This window comes from Mytilus edulis, chromosome 6 (assembly GCF_963676685.1).
Source record: "Mytilus edulis chromosome 6, xbMytEdul2.2, whole genome shotgun sequence".
Lineage (NCBI taxonomy): Eukaryota > Metazoa > Mollusca > Bivalvia > Mytilida > Mytilidae > Mytilus > Mytilus edulis.
The window spans coordinates 48,841,385-48,855,983 of NC_092349.1; the positions used below are offsets into that span (position 1 = coordinate 48,841,385).

Sequence of the window (14,599 nt, forward strand, 5' to 3'; positions counted from 1 at the left end):
TAGTTACGCCCTTTTCATGAAAGTTCATCTTAACTTTGAACAAGTACACCTTCACAGATATTTAAAAAATGTACATGTATATCTATACATACTAGTTTGTCAGGTAATGTGATAAGTTATATAAAAAGTCATAAAGTAGGCTGATACACATTAGGTAGGAGTTTTAAGAGTGTTCCCTAACGATCTTTTCCAATATATACATTTGTATAGAAAGGAATTGTTTCTGTCCTTACTAAACAGAAATAGAATGATGTAATTACATAAAGGTATGAATCAGCTGACTTGAGTTCAGGTATTTATGTGTCTACATACTTGTTATACCTGTATATCAAACTTTCTGCTGATTCAGCAAAATACTGTACCATCAAGTAATGGTTTAAATCTACTGGACATTATAAAACCAATTGTGGACTTAACCTTTTATTAGGATTATTGTTGGATGAAATTCAAATTATTTAGAATCTGAAATCAATAGTATACCTACATGTAAATTATTACTTATTTTTTGCTGATTAAGACATTATTTGGGGTATTGAACTGTGAAGTGAAAATATCTTACAATCTTTTGGGGAAATCTAAACTTTTCTTGCATACTTTGTTAGGTATTATTTCATATTTGTTAAATGCATTGGTTTATTCAGTTCTTTCCAGCCTATATTTATTAGATGTACATATAAATTGGGGCAGTATTCCTATATATATTTTATATGGGGATTACTATGATAAAACTATTTACCTTATTCAAAACATGATAATATGTATACATATAAGGGTGGTGCAAAACAAAACCAATGGAAAATTTTTACAAACATTAGTAAAGCATGATGAATGCAGGATATCCAGCTAATTTAATGACATCATGGTATACGGATGCAAGTCATATATATCTGTATATTTCTTGTAGACCCTGTAATTTTAAATTTTAGATCTTAGTTTGAGTTGTGTAATGAAAGGTTATTATTATTATTGGCAGTTTGTTACAAGTCTGTAAATTACAAAAGGGCCCATGCTTCAGAATTTTGGTGCAAAAAGTGCTGATCAGTCACTTTGCCCTATTCAACTGTCTATAGTAAACTTAAGTCTTCTTTTAATTCAAATGGCCTTCAGGCATTTTTTGGGGGAGTGGAAGGGGGGTTCTAGAGTTTTGTACAAACCACTCGTGCTGCTTCAGTTCATCCATATAAAATACATGAATGTTAATACTCAAGCTGAGGGGGAAAAGATAGCATTAAACTATGTATAGGTAAAAAAAATGCAAGTATGCAGTGAATGGTCAAGGTCCAAAAAGATCACAATGCAAAGCATGGTACATTTGTTTACACGGATAAAGGATGGAAACTGTTGTTTATAAATATTATCAAATTTATTTGCACATGTGGATTAAAAATTTTGAAAACATGTAAGGTTTGTTTATTGGCATGATTAAAACTAAACTTTAAAACAGCTTTGTTGGAATAAAAGACAACTTTTACTTCCAAGATTTTTAGTCTTTAGTAGGAAAGTCAGTGTAGGATTATCCTTAATTATTTTTGGATCAAGTTAAAAGAAATAAAAACTATCTCAAATACTGCTGACATCAAGATTTCAGAATTGCTATGATTTTTTAACGCACTAACAACTGATTTTATAAAATGTTTTGTAATATTGTCAAATTTTTGAAAGTATTCATGTGTTTTTAACATACAAGACATAATTAGTATGAGATAGTTCAGGTGAATGATCAGCTGTGTACTGAATGGGGCTGTATAACCTTGAGCACTTCACAGTCCAGTATATGTTCACCTAGATATTGGATGAAGTTGAACATTGAAGTGCTAAAATTTGACCTTCTTATATATATTATATTTGATTTAATGTATTGGTATTTAGAATTCAAACATAATCGATCTTCAGGAGTGGATAGGCTGATTTTTCACCTGTTTAAATTATTTAATTGAAAAAAAAGGAATAAAGACTTTGTGTTTCATCAGGAGTTTAGATATGTCAGAAATAAAAATAATAGAATATTTAACAGGAAGTAGGAAGATGTTTTTTCAACCCAAGTTTTTCAGTTCAGTGGAATCAGGAAATATCAATAATATATGACTATACATTTAATCGTTTGTACATGGATACATGTAATTGATTATTCAGAAATAAGAGGTAAGGCGTTTTTTTGTCTGAAGGGAATGTTAACAATGTAATTTCAGCTCATCAAATTTTTGCTGTGTCAGCAAAACCTCCCAGACAAGAAATCTATAGCATGTGTATTGATTGATCTTAGTAATCTTGTTTAAGAGACTGTTGTGTATTCACTCTATAGAAAAAGGTCATTAACAGTGTTATAAGGGAGATAATCCATAATTATTTCCATTATGTTGTGACCTTGGTCAGTTATATTAAAAAAAATAATAACTTGTATAATATTATATATAATTATTTCGAAGTATAAAAGCTTTTTGAAAATGTAAAATTAAACATCTTTTATTGTAACATTGTTTTAATTTGATTTTAAAGACTTGTCTATTGAAATGACAGTTTACATATACAGTCAAGTCACATAAACTTTCTCACTTTTCAGACAAAGTTTAAATAATCCTATTGTATAAAGGTTAAACATCTGAGGGTTAAACTGAGCAAGAACTGGACAGATAAGTTCAAACCGTTTTAATCTGTATGATTATATATGTGATTTAAGGCAGTCTACATTTCTAGTGTAAAGTGGTCCAGTCTGGTAAAATTTTTGTTTTGTTTTCTAAATTAATCATTAGTTTATCTGACCTTTGTTCTATGAAAGCTAGAAGGTGTTTGTAATGGTTTGTTGAGTTACAGCGCTGCACGTGGGTAGTTTTAAAAAAGTTAGTGTTCAAGTCGAAGTTATTGATTGCATGCAATTATTGTCTGCGGAATTTACCAAAATTTGTCAATATAGTTTTGGCAGCTTTAAGTTCTGTGAAGACATTTTGCTTGTCAGGCATAGCCATATTTGACAATAAAATATATAATGCATTCAAATTTATTAATAGTCTGCCGAATGTCTAGACTCTCTTGAAATCCGTTTATTATATCTATAACATTTTCTTGTGTATGGATTTTTCTCTGTTCTTGATGTTTAATGATACTCTGATGCTTCTCCAGGGGATGATATAATATTTCAAATATGGTATTGTAGACTTGCTTTATTGTTGTCTTAATATTTTATTAATTTATCATTTAAGATAATTATGTCTTTGGTAGTATAGTATCATATAAAACAAAGCTCAGCCATAAAGTCAAGTATATATATGGACATACTTTGTTTAAACTTGGTACTTTTGAATTTGGTGGATATTCATAATACTATTCTATCTGAGAAACTTGTGTCTGGTGTATTGAACGAATCACAATTATAGTTCAGATTATTATTGATATTGGATAAACTACAATGGAAACATTCGATATCTTTCTGAACCCTGCAAGTGTACATCAGCATTGTCATGACAATTTCATGAAGAGGCATCTTTATATTGGAAATTTTCATCCACGGTCTTTTTTTCTCAAGTTTCCCAGGTGTGTCTGACTAGGCTACATGTTCATGAGTGTTGGGAAGACTTGTAAATTTTTATATCAGTGAATTCAATAGATTTGTTAACAGCTGTATCAATACTTTAAATACATGCATATATAATATATTCATTTGTATGCCTCAATTTTAAAATTTAAAACCAATGAACATGAAATAGAAAAATGTTAATCCTGAGTGATATTCTTGATACATGGTGTATATAAAGTCAAGGACGTTGATACATCAATGCACAGCTGGTAAAAGGTGAGTCTCTTCATTCTTTCTTCATTAGGCAGAAAATACTTTTGTTTAGCTATCAGAAAGTTAATTTTCTCTGTATATACATTTTATTTAAAAAAAGGAATAATATAATTAATGGCCTGAGCATTACCAGCAGACATTTTCTAGCTTTTCTCGCAAAGCAGTGCTAGCTATTCCTATTGAGGGAAGTTTTCACAATTACTATTCTACGAAAGTTTAAGATGTTCTCATTGTTATAAGTATTCACAAGTTGCTTCATTTCTTTTCATCTTGTGGATCATCCCTGTATTTTGAATATATTTAAAATAAAAAAAACATCAGAATGTTATTTTAAACATATTGGCACTTTGCATTGTTATGGATGCATAATTAATTATCTATGCATCAGGTCAGAGCCAAGTGGAGCTTAAACTGTCTTGGGAAAAAATGATCTCATTTTGAGATAGATCTATAACAATTTTTTTCCAACCCTACAGGCTTTAAAATATAATATGCATGAATCATTTAGATTTTTTATTGTATCTTTAACATCAATATACCTGTATATATATACATGTAGATGAGATGAAATCATGATCTCATGTCTTCTGTGACATATAGTACATTTGCATTATAATGATATAACAATTGACTGAGAAATTCATATTTGTATCCATCAAATAAAAGATTTATTAAGATAATATTGATAAGAATGATATTGATTTACTGCGTAGATAATTTGAAGGCAAATTGGCAAGTTTTAGATACTATTTTATATTATCTGAGAAATACATAATATATAAAAAAAAGAATAATTACAGTCGACTCACATGACTTTTATACTTAAAAGTTCACATGACTTTTATACTTAAAAGTTAACAAATGATACATTTTTGTTCTCGATAGGATTTCAAAAGACCTCTTAATCTTCAGGGGCCTTTAATTATATATCACATTTGTTTCAACTTATCGACCATGCATTATGCCTATAGTATATAATTATAGATTATCGTTGATCATCTCAGAGAAAGGCAATCGAGTTGAGATGACCAATGATAATCTGTTTATCGCTATTTTACCTATGATGACGTTGTCAATTTCATGTAAATTTCGTTAGCAACGCCACGTGCCTGCTTAGTTTCTAGCAATAATTTTCCATCTCAAGCGAGTAGCATGATATGAAAAATATCACAAAAAAAGATCAAAGGAAAAATGAACAAAATAGCGATAATGGTCTTTATTAAAAGGTCCTAATTGTAATTGTAACCCGTCTTAAACAAGTGCTTGAATTGGTACTGTCTGAATAAAAAAAAATAGCATAAGTAGGTATTATTCATTGACTTAATTAAGGTACATAGAAGTCCAAATAATCTATAATGACATCCCTTCAGCTGAATACCCAGTCTTAAAAAAAGTCAGTAGGAGGCTCTTTTCAAATTGAAAAGGACTTGAATGAATAGACATAAATTTACCCCATCTTGGACCTCAAATTTGTACATTTTTAATCCTGGCTTAAGCCCCATTTGGCAGAAATCATCATTGATACATAGATTAGTTCACTTAATCCAGTAGACAAAACATAAATACTTGTTACTTAAAAGTTATATCCTTGTCCTAGATACAGGACACTTGGGTTTTCAGAAGTACAAATATGTCAAAATAATTTCCCTCTGCTAATAAAATTCATCAATTTAAGGATGCATTTGGTAGACAAAACAATATTATACTGCAAATGTTGACATAAATGGTCCTAGGGCAAATTTTCTACAGTAAATTTTATATGAGGACAGGTATGTGTATATGATGGATGTCTGTGCACTTTTTGCATTGTTTTTTAACTAGAGGTCAAACTTGTATGATCTGAGTCATCTATAGACATTTTTCACAATAAACATCAGTCTGTGCCAAACTGTTTTAGTGTTTGTTTGACCGAAAAATTGATTTTGTACTATGTTTTCAACCAAAAAACCATAAGAATTCTGTCTGACCGAATGGTTTTTTGTCTGACATTTTGTCGGTCAGACAGAGTTTGGGATACACTGAAACATTTTAATAAAGCCAACAAATCCAATTTTGTTCTTCAATATTTCATAAGAATTCAATGGTAATGTATATAAAATTGTAACAGTTGTCAGTTCCTGTGTTTAGAAACCTTGAAATCTTAACAGTACTAGTAAGTAGCAGACCTGCCAACTATCCCGATTTTCGCGGTATCATCCCGATTTTTATTCCTCAACCCGAATCCCGATATCGGGATCGTAAAACTAGTCAAAATCCCGATTTTCACCAAATATACCCGAAAAAATTATTGTTTACCGATTTTGAAGTTTTATTTGATCAATTTAAAAAAAATCTATAATTTTACCTGGGGACATATTATGACAAGTTAACGACCCTCCGCTAATCAACAGTCACAACAGGTGTCATAATTAGTGGTTGTATGTAATCAGATTACCTAATGGGTCGTAACAGTCCTCAAAATTAATTTGTATACACAAATTTGGTCAAACAGCCTTTCAATTTTAATCAATTTATCATACAAGCGCAACTTGCAACATTTGCCGTAGTTCTACAACAAAATCATAATTAATTGAAAGATGAGAACTGTAATGAACTCTCAAGAAAACATCGTTTATCTTGAAATCCGTTTAATTTTTGAAACCAGACGTTGTGTGTCTGTTTATTTAAAATCGACGCCATTTTGTATTCACTTCTACCATGTTACTGTATAAGCCTCCGCCGGTAAGAGCACCTCTGAATACAAAGAAAGATAACTCAAATGTTATCCATTTTTTCATTGATACTGATAAGACCACAAGTGATAAGCAAGACTAAATCAAAATCTGTCTTCATCCTTCTAATTTTAGGACATGTAGTTTTAGGTCTTTTGAGTCAAGGTTCATAGATAAGAAGGTCTTTGGAGGGGGAAAAGGGGGGTCTACTTTGAATCCTTTATTTTTAATGCCATTTTTCTCTATTCTTCAGTTATTTTGTCAATTTTATAATTTAATAGTACAAGAATCATGCAAATAAAAGAAATCAAGGCCTACAAGCTCATCATTAGTATACCAAAAGAAAAAAGAAGAGAACTTAGACTATTTTAGGAGTAAAAAACAATGCACACAGAAACGTCCCTAAAATTGTTACCCTTAAAAATCTGGTCGTGCGCTAAATCCCCCATGGAGATTTTCAAAAGTTGGCAGGTCTGAAGTAGGCCTAAATTGATGTTAAAGACGGACATCTTGTGTTTTATCTGATTTTTATGCCCATTCATCTCTTAACTTTCTTGGATTTACTTGTAAATGGATAACAGAAATAAAACAGGTAACATGCAAATTTAAGTACACATGTCCTTACATAATATAATTCTGGGTTTTTACAAAGATATGAAGTAGGTGTCAAAACTGTCAAAATTTGGCAGGTATTTCAAATATTCTGAAGACAAAAATGTCCCTATTTTGCCAGGAAAAAAAGAACTAAAAAAAGCCAAAATATGAACATTTGGCAAGTAAAGTTACTTCTAATATACATTTTTACTGACAAATTGAAATAAAATGTTCCTTTTTTGCCAGGAATATAAGAACTAAAAGACAACATTTTCGTTTGGCACTCTGAAAACCTGATTGCGAAATGTCATAGTACATGTATCTTCACTAGTATACATTAAAAATGAAAAGTAATTTTCAAAATCTAGTTATAATACTCCAAACATTGAAATTGGTACAAAATGTGGCTTTATTTTTTCCTGAGGATTGTAAGTCTTTGGAGAGCCAGCAGTACAAGTGATCTGTCTTGAAAACAAGCAATAAAAGTACCACTCTGTTTTGTTATACATATTCGTTAAGATATTAAACTTGTTTAATGTCTATGAGGTGGTTTTTGGGATACGATTGCTGTCAAGCAATCTGTAGACTTTTACCGTTGACTCATGCTACATTCCCTCACGTCATTCGTTTTATTCTAAACATTCAGTAACATCTCAGATTCTTATGATTGTCTTGCTTTAAAAGGTAAAAACAAGCAAAAGGATTGAACATAAACAACTTTCCTGTAATGTTCTTCTCAAAATCTTCATGTGTGATATTTTCCTTGACTTATATGCATGTTTTTAACAACACGGAAAATCAGAATTAAACAGTATTTATATTTAGTGTTTTTATAAATTTAGAAACACGTCAGAGGGAATACCCCGGTTTTGATAACTTGCGAGAGTTCTCTGAATTCCGATCGATAATTCTATTTCTGTCATAGGAACTGAAGTGGAGTATTTCTATATTTTACTATTATGAAACTGAGATTTGATACTGTACTCTCACGAAGAAATGGAGAACCATTCATCATATCATTTAATAAACGTTCTTGTTCCAAATCGCAAGTCGCGGTTTGTTTATATATTAATGAGCATGCGTATAGTTTTCCTGATTTCAAGGGGTATCAGATTGAGTGAATCCCCACTTCATTGATTAATTTGAAACTCATGGGATTCTTTCTATGTCTGTCTGCTATTGAGGGTTATTGTTGTTGCATAATTTTAAATCATATGCATAATTTGAATTAAAATAAATGCTTCATCGGAAAAATAACCTATAACACCCCTTCAGCCGAAATGGAGTCTTCCATATTATCGTTTCGAGTTGTCTCCCTTCCTCCGGAAATATTCGTCAAGAAAAATTAACTCGTTAATGCCGATAAACGTCGTATTATATTAAGAACGATCTCAATTTAAACAGAGGAGTGTGTACGGAAAGGAGTCATGTCCTCTGACCCAAAGGAACTTCAATATTTAAAGAGTAAGAAATGGGGTTCCTCCTAAACTGGTCCGCCGTTCTATATATAGCTTCGCACTAAAGGTCAGTGTAGCGATAAGTGAACACAACAGGGGTCCAGTTTAGGGTTCCTCCTAGAATTACGGTGATAAGATACGGAAGCAAGTTAACTCGTACCTCGCCATTCGTACCCAAAAAGTTAACTTGTACCACTGGGAAGTCGTACCATTCAGAAAAATATATTAAAAAATATGATGTTTTATGGGTTTTTGTTTGTAAACTTAATAAAATTAAAGTTGAATAACTTGAATTTTATACAGGATTTTAATGAAAATTTAGACAAAAATAAAGAATGTTTTTAAGCATTACTGTTTAAACTGATCTTTCAAACTAGAAGATAGGCGGATCAAGGGAGGCGCCCCCCCTTTTCGTGGGAAAAATTTGGTTGATTATAAAGGGAATCATTGAAGCATGACTGGAGCGGCCCCCTCTTAGGTCAGTCAGCGGGCCCCCCTTAGGAAAAGTTCTAGATCCACCACTGTAGAACATAATCCAGAAGAAAGTTAAAACATTGCTTTAACTGTACCTTAAATTGAATATATATTTAAGTTAATTAAAAGTTAATTAAAAATATTGTCTATTGTCTATTAAAGCTGTAATCCATGATCGCAAATTGAATGCCATGTTTACAATTGTTGAAAGCCATGTGCTTTTTTGACGGGAAAATTCCGGACCCCTTAACAGGAATCAGTTACATTTCATTGTTATTTATAGACAGTAAAAATAATTTTGGCAATCATTTTGCCTAACTGCAAAGATTTAATTATTAATGAAAAATTAATATTTTCGGGTGAAACTGTTAATACGTTAATTATCTACATCTGCCACAGTATTTTCTATCCTATAGACAAGGAACATTAGCTACAAATTGGTCATTGTACTTTCAAATTATATACATTTTACAGACTTAAGAGGTATTGAGTGAAAGTAACGTATATCATGTATATTCATCATTTAACACCATTTAAATGCATTTAAATAAGTTGGTAAGTGTTAGCAGTGGTACGAGTTTGCATTGGTACAAGCTTTTTTTTAGTGGTACGAGTTTACAATGGTACGGGATAACTATAATTCGATAAAACACAATAAGCACATGGCTCATACCGGGATTGGCTATTTTTAAAGTTGAGTGACTATTCAGATTATTACATTTTGCATGTGCAGTTGAATTAGTTTTGAAAATAATACTATCCAGCTATACCAGGGTTGCCGGCCAAAAATGCTTGACACTCACGCATGTTCATGCTTTTTTGCGGCAGTGTCCTTGGATCTATTTTTTTCCTCTTTGATCTTTTCAATTTTGACCAAATCTCACGCATTTGCTTAATGAAAATTTGGCAGAACTGCTATACATGTGTCAATGAAAACTGTGGCAATCGTATCCCTCGGAGCATTCTGCTCTTTGATTTTTTTTCATTAGAAGAAAGATAACTTTACTAGCAAATGCAAAATAGTTCTGATATCATCAGTTCCTAATATATTTAAAAAAAACAACAAAAAAACAAAAAAAAAAACTAAATAATAAATAAATTAAGAAGAAAACCCTTCTAACTGTCAATTATAGATCACCTTGAATGAAATTAGAGTTTGCACTTCTAGATTATCGTATAACTTATTATTACATAACCACTTTGATTTGTGTTCTGTAAATGTAACTGATTAACTCTAATAAACCAGGTAAAGAAGCATGTTTTATTAAACATGCTTTTCAAATTTAAATGTTGCAAGAATTAAACTTGATATTCATTATGCCCTCAAATTACATAGGATGTATTTATGTGTCAGTGTACCAGTAGGTCAACAGGTAATTTCGTGTATTTTTGACAGACAGATATAATAATTCATTACATAAATTACTCATTAGTTCTAAAGGTAGTCAGGTCTTAACATTAGAACATAACAATCAGTAATAACAGGCTTTGATTGCATATTTTAGATACTTGTGATTGACTTGTTAAGATTTACGGTTTGGCAAGAGTAAAATGTGGTATTTGCCAGTTGTCTGGATTGTGTATGTAGATGTCTGGAACTAGGGTTTTATTTTCAGCTCTAGTCTGAAGGCATATTTTGTAGTTTTTGACAGTTTAATTATCTTATTTTGGACTTGAATCAATAGTTATTTCTGTCTATTTCAATGGTTTAGGTTAAGTAGTCTTTAAGACTTTTTATCTGTGTACCGCCCAACATGCCAATGTCATATTTTACTCCATGCCTTCCGTTCTAAATGTACATCAGGTGTACAAGATTTTTGCTGTTCTATTTGCAGACCATATGTGTTCTTTATTACCTATAATTGTATAATTATCTGTTGGACAAAGGAATTGTTGTTTTTTTTATTAGTAATGTATGTAGCTTTAACAGAAAGAGGGATGTATGATGAATTGTTGATTTGTGATAAAATTTTGATCTGAGATAAAATACTGCTCCACTGACTGACAAAAAGCAAAGAAAAAGTGAAAAATTTGATTATTGAATTGGTGTTCTCTGGCCTCTCCCTGTTTCTGAGCAATAAATAAAAAAGGGTTCTACCATTTTGTTTTGAAAATTTTAATGTTAAACACTCAAATGACTCCACAAATTCTCTAGGATTATTTGATTATAATAGAGGATGATATTGCTGTGATCGTCAAGGGTTTGTGTAGAATAATAAGGTACGTCTTTTTAAGAATAGGGACCTAAAATAATGCATTATGACCTAACTAGGCAAAAACTCAGTGAGGGGGACACTTGACCCTTTCAGAAGTTGTACAGGGTAAGTAAAACAAATAATCAGGACTTATATCAAAGATGATAAAAAAATATAATCAACAAAGAATGCATAATAATTTTATTGGAATATTTTATCTAGAACACAAAGATAAGTTTACATTATCAGGTCCATTGTTCAGTAGGTTTATGGGTCTGTTTAGTACAAACAGTTTATGGCGTTCATTATCACTGAACTAGTATATATTTGTTTAGGGGCCAGCTGAAGGACGCCTCCGGGTGCGGGGATGTCTCGCTACATTGAAGACCTGTTAGTGACCTTCTGCTGTTGTTTTTTCTATAGTCGGGTTGTTGTCTCTTTGACACATTCCCCATTTCCATTCTCAATTCTATTAACATTAAAGAAGGACCAATAATTTGACCTTATGTACTTCCTTATCTCCATTCATAAACATAGTGAAGTTGACTGTGTTTTTTAATGTCAAGATAATGGGCAACTGAACTTGAAGGGATTTAGGAAATAGGTGCATGGGTCTTGAATGTTTGGAAAACAATAATTGAATAAAAATTTATATGTATTGCCTTTTCTTTCTGTCTATATGTCCATGAGGCATGTATAGCCACAACTTAAAATGATTAAATAAAGAAATTAAACTGGAAAGATAAACAAAGTAAGCAGTTTGATATTTTGCACATACAAGTAAATTTAAAAAAAAATCATGCAATTTTGTTTTAAATAATGGCAGGCCAATGGAAAAGTTCATGTTATTAGTTATGATGAACCGGGAAAATTAATATTTTTATTATTGGTAACATTTAAAAGGTCGTTCACCCTGTCTGTCCCATTTACAGGACACTTGATATAACAAAGAAGTGAACTGTACATGTTAACTTGCACACTATCTTTTGTGACTTGTATTATGTGAAAAGTTGTAGACAATACTGCTCTATCGATAGGTTTCCAGCCAATTTAATCATATTATAAAAAGTCTCGCAATATTGATTAGGAATATGCCAGATATTCAACATTGAATATTTTACATTACATTGTTGTTTGGCTAAATATTGTGAACATACCTGTTTTTTTTTTGCACCTGTTGATCTAAGGTGTGTACATTCTTTGATGTATATGTAAACAAATTGATTTAGATAATGTACTTTGTATATATGCGTAGCAAGTGCAAAGTGCAGTTAGTTTAATCTACGACTTGATTATACGGTATTACCATAAACAAGCTTCCATGCTCCCATGGCTTTCATATGGATGTTGGAACTTGAAACTGGTCAGTTGAAACATTAAAACACAAGAGGGTTTTGATAGATGATCTTTTGTGGTCTTTGTAAAATTTCCACACAAAAAAATAACTAGACTAATGACTATTTACATGTAGTAAACAATTGTTGGTTGTTGAAGTCTGTTGTCAGGTTTCTGTCTGGGTCATTATTGTTTATTTCACATCTTATATCCTTGTGTGGATTTTTTTTTTTCATTGGAAAACATTTCTAATTAGTTATTGTTTACATGACTGGAGCCAAACAAATGCATGTTAATATAAAAAATAATCTAGGTCTTAATTAATACCCCCCACTTAAAAAGTAAGCTCATACATGTGTGGAAGAAAGTAAACAAAATTATAAACATTATAGAATATGCTTTGAAGGAAGAATAAAGGTTGACAAAATTGTGACATGTTCTATTTTATATTCTTGGAACATGTTCTATTTTATATTCTTGGATACAACATTTTCATATATTTTTGTAAACATATATTTCTTAGAAATAGCAATGTATATTTTTGTTAACATATTTCTTAGAAATAACAATAAAAAGTCAGTGTTATACACTGTACATTTTATTCATCAGTGACATTGCATATTTTGATTGCCCCTCTAGCAATGGTTGAAATTTATAAAATATAAGTACTCAAGACATGGATCTAAATAAAAGCTGAATTATTAATCTATATATTTTTGTCTTTGCAGGGAAATGCCACGCTACATTTGTACCCACATTTTGAACCTCTAAGACAAATTGAAGGTAAGTGTAGTAGAAAGTGAAAAAATAAAATAGAAAGAGCTGCACTTTATGGAATTGTGCTAGTAGGTTTGAAGGTTTTTTTTTGGAATATCAGAAACCGTCTATAAAAGTAAAGAGTCTGTAAGAATATAATTTCACTATAGTTCAGGCAGATTTTGTCATTTCATTTGAAAACCTCAGACAGTCCACTCCTGCCTACCAAAAATTAAACTCGGATTTCATAGTCATTTTTCTGAGGTTTCTTCGTTCAAATCTTGTAATGAAAGAAAAAGGGAAATGACAAAAGGAATACAAACATTTGTCATCATCATTGAGGAATTTTGTATAGTTAAGTTATATACTTGCTTTTGATGGGTGAGAGGTGTAGAAAGATTCTAAAGATGATATCATGAATTTTTAAGACAACAATTATGCATTTGCATTGATGCAGATCTATATGTAGCTTGATTTATCATATAAAAAGAAATTGTTAATAACCATTTAATATGGTTAAGTTATGCAGACAGAGGAAATTTTTGAGGTGTACATGTTTTTAGTAGCAAGGAAATCACTTGTGAAACTGTTAATAAATAATAAATTCACTATAAATTGGCTATTGTCTAGTAAGGTAATATAAAGAAGCCAATCAAAGGTCTACAGGAGTGACTATTTCCTGCTTAAATCTAATGTGGGTTAAATGTGGTTAGGCACCTATTTACATAGACTTCCTTGTGGGGTCTTTAGTAGTAGACATTTGATATATTACAGGATGAAAAAATAGGATTAATATTGAACGAGTCTTGTTGTATGTTAATATGGCTGCAAAGATATTTTCAAAAAGTTAATGAATCAGTTATTATTTGTAAAACAGTTTATGTATTAAAGTTTTTTTCTCTTTAAGTTCATTAAAAAAAGGGGGGGAATAGATTTTAGTGCAGACCTTTCAAAAATGAGTATAAAATAAAATGTTGTGGGTTTTATGCATTCCATTATATTATTATACATGCTGGCTGAAGTAAGAATGACATTGTTTTAGGATCAATATTGAGGTTTTGAGTCATAGTGATTCACACTTAAAACTGGATATAGATCAGTTCAGCTTAAGGATGATTACACATGTATCAAGGTATTATACTAAACACAGCCACTGTCGTCAGTTATAAGTACGACTTGGTCCTGTATGATGTGGCTATTTTATCATGTTTGTTCAGTGGTCTAGAGATATTGATAACTCATTGTAACAGCTCAGCTACTGCTGACAGTAGCAGTAGTATGGTAGCATGTACA

General features: G+C 31.1%; 1 protein-coding gene across 1 annotated transcript in view; it reads left to right on the plus strand.

The window, feature by feature from the left end:
- LOC139527812 (uncharacterized) overlaps window positions 1–14,599 on the plus strand; it is a 40,181-nt gene that overhangs the window by 11,877 nt on the left and 13,705 nt on the right. The window contains exon 4 of the mRNA XM_071323494.1: window positions 13,279–13,333. Coding sequence (XP_071179595.1) covers window positions 13,279–13,333 — 55 coding nt within the window. The remainder of the gene's footprint in view (window positions 1–13,278; window positions 13,334–14,599) is intronic.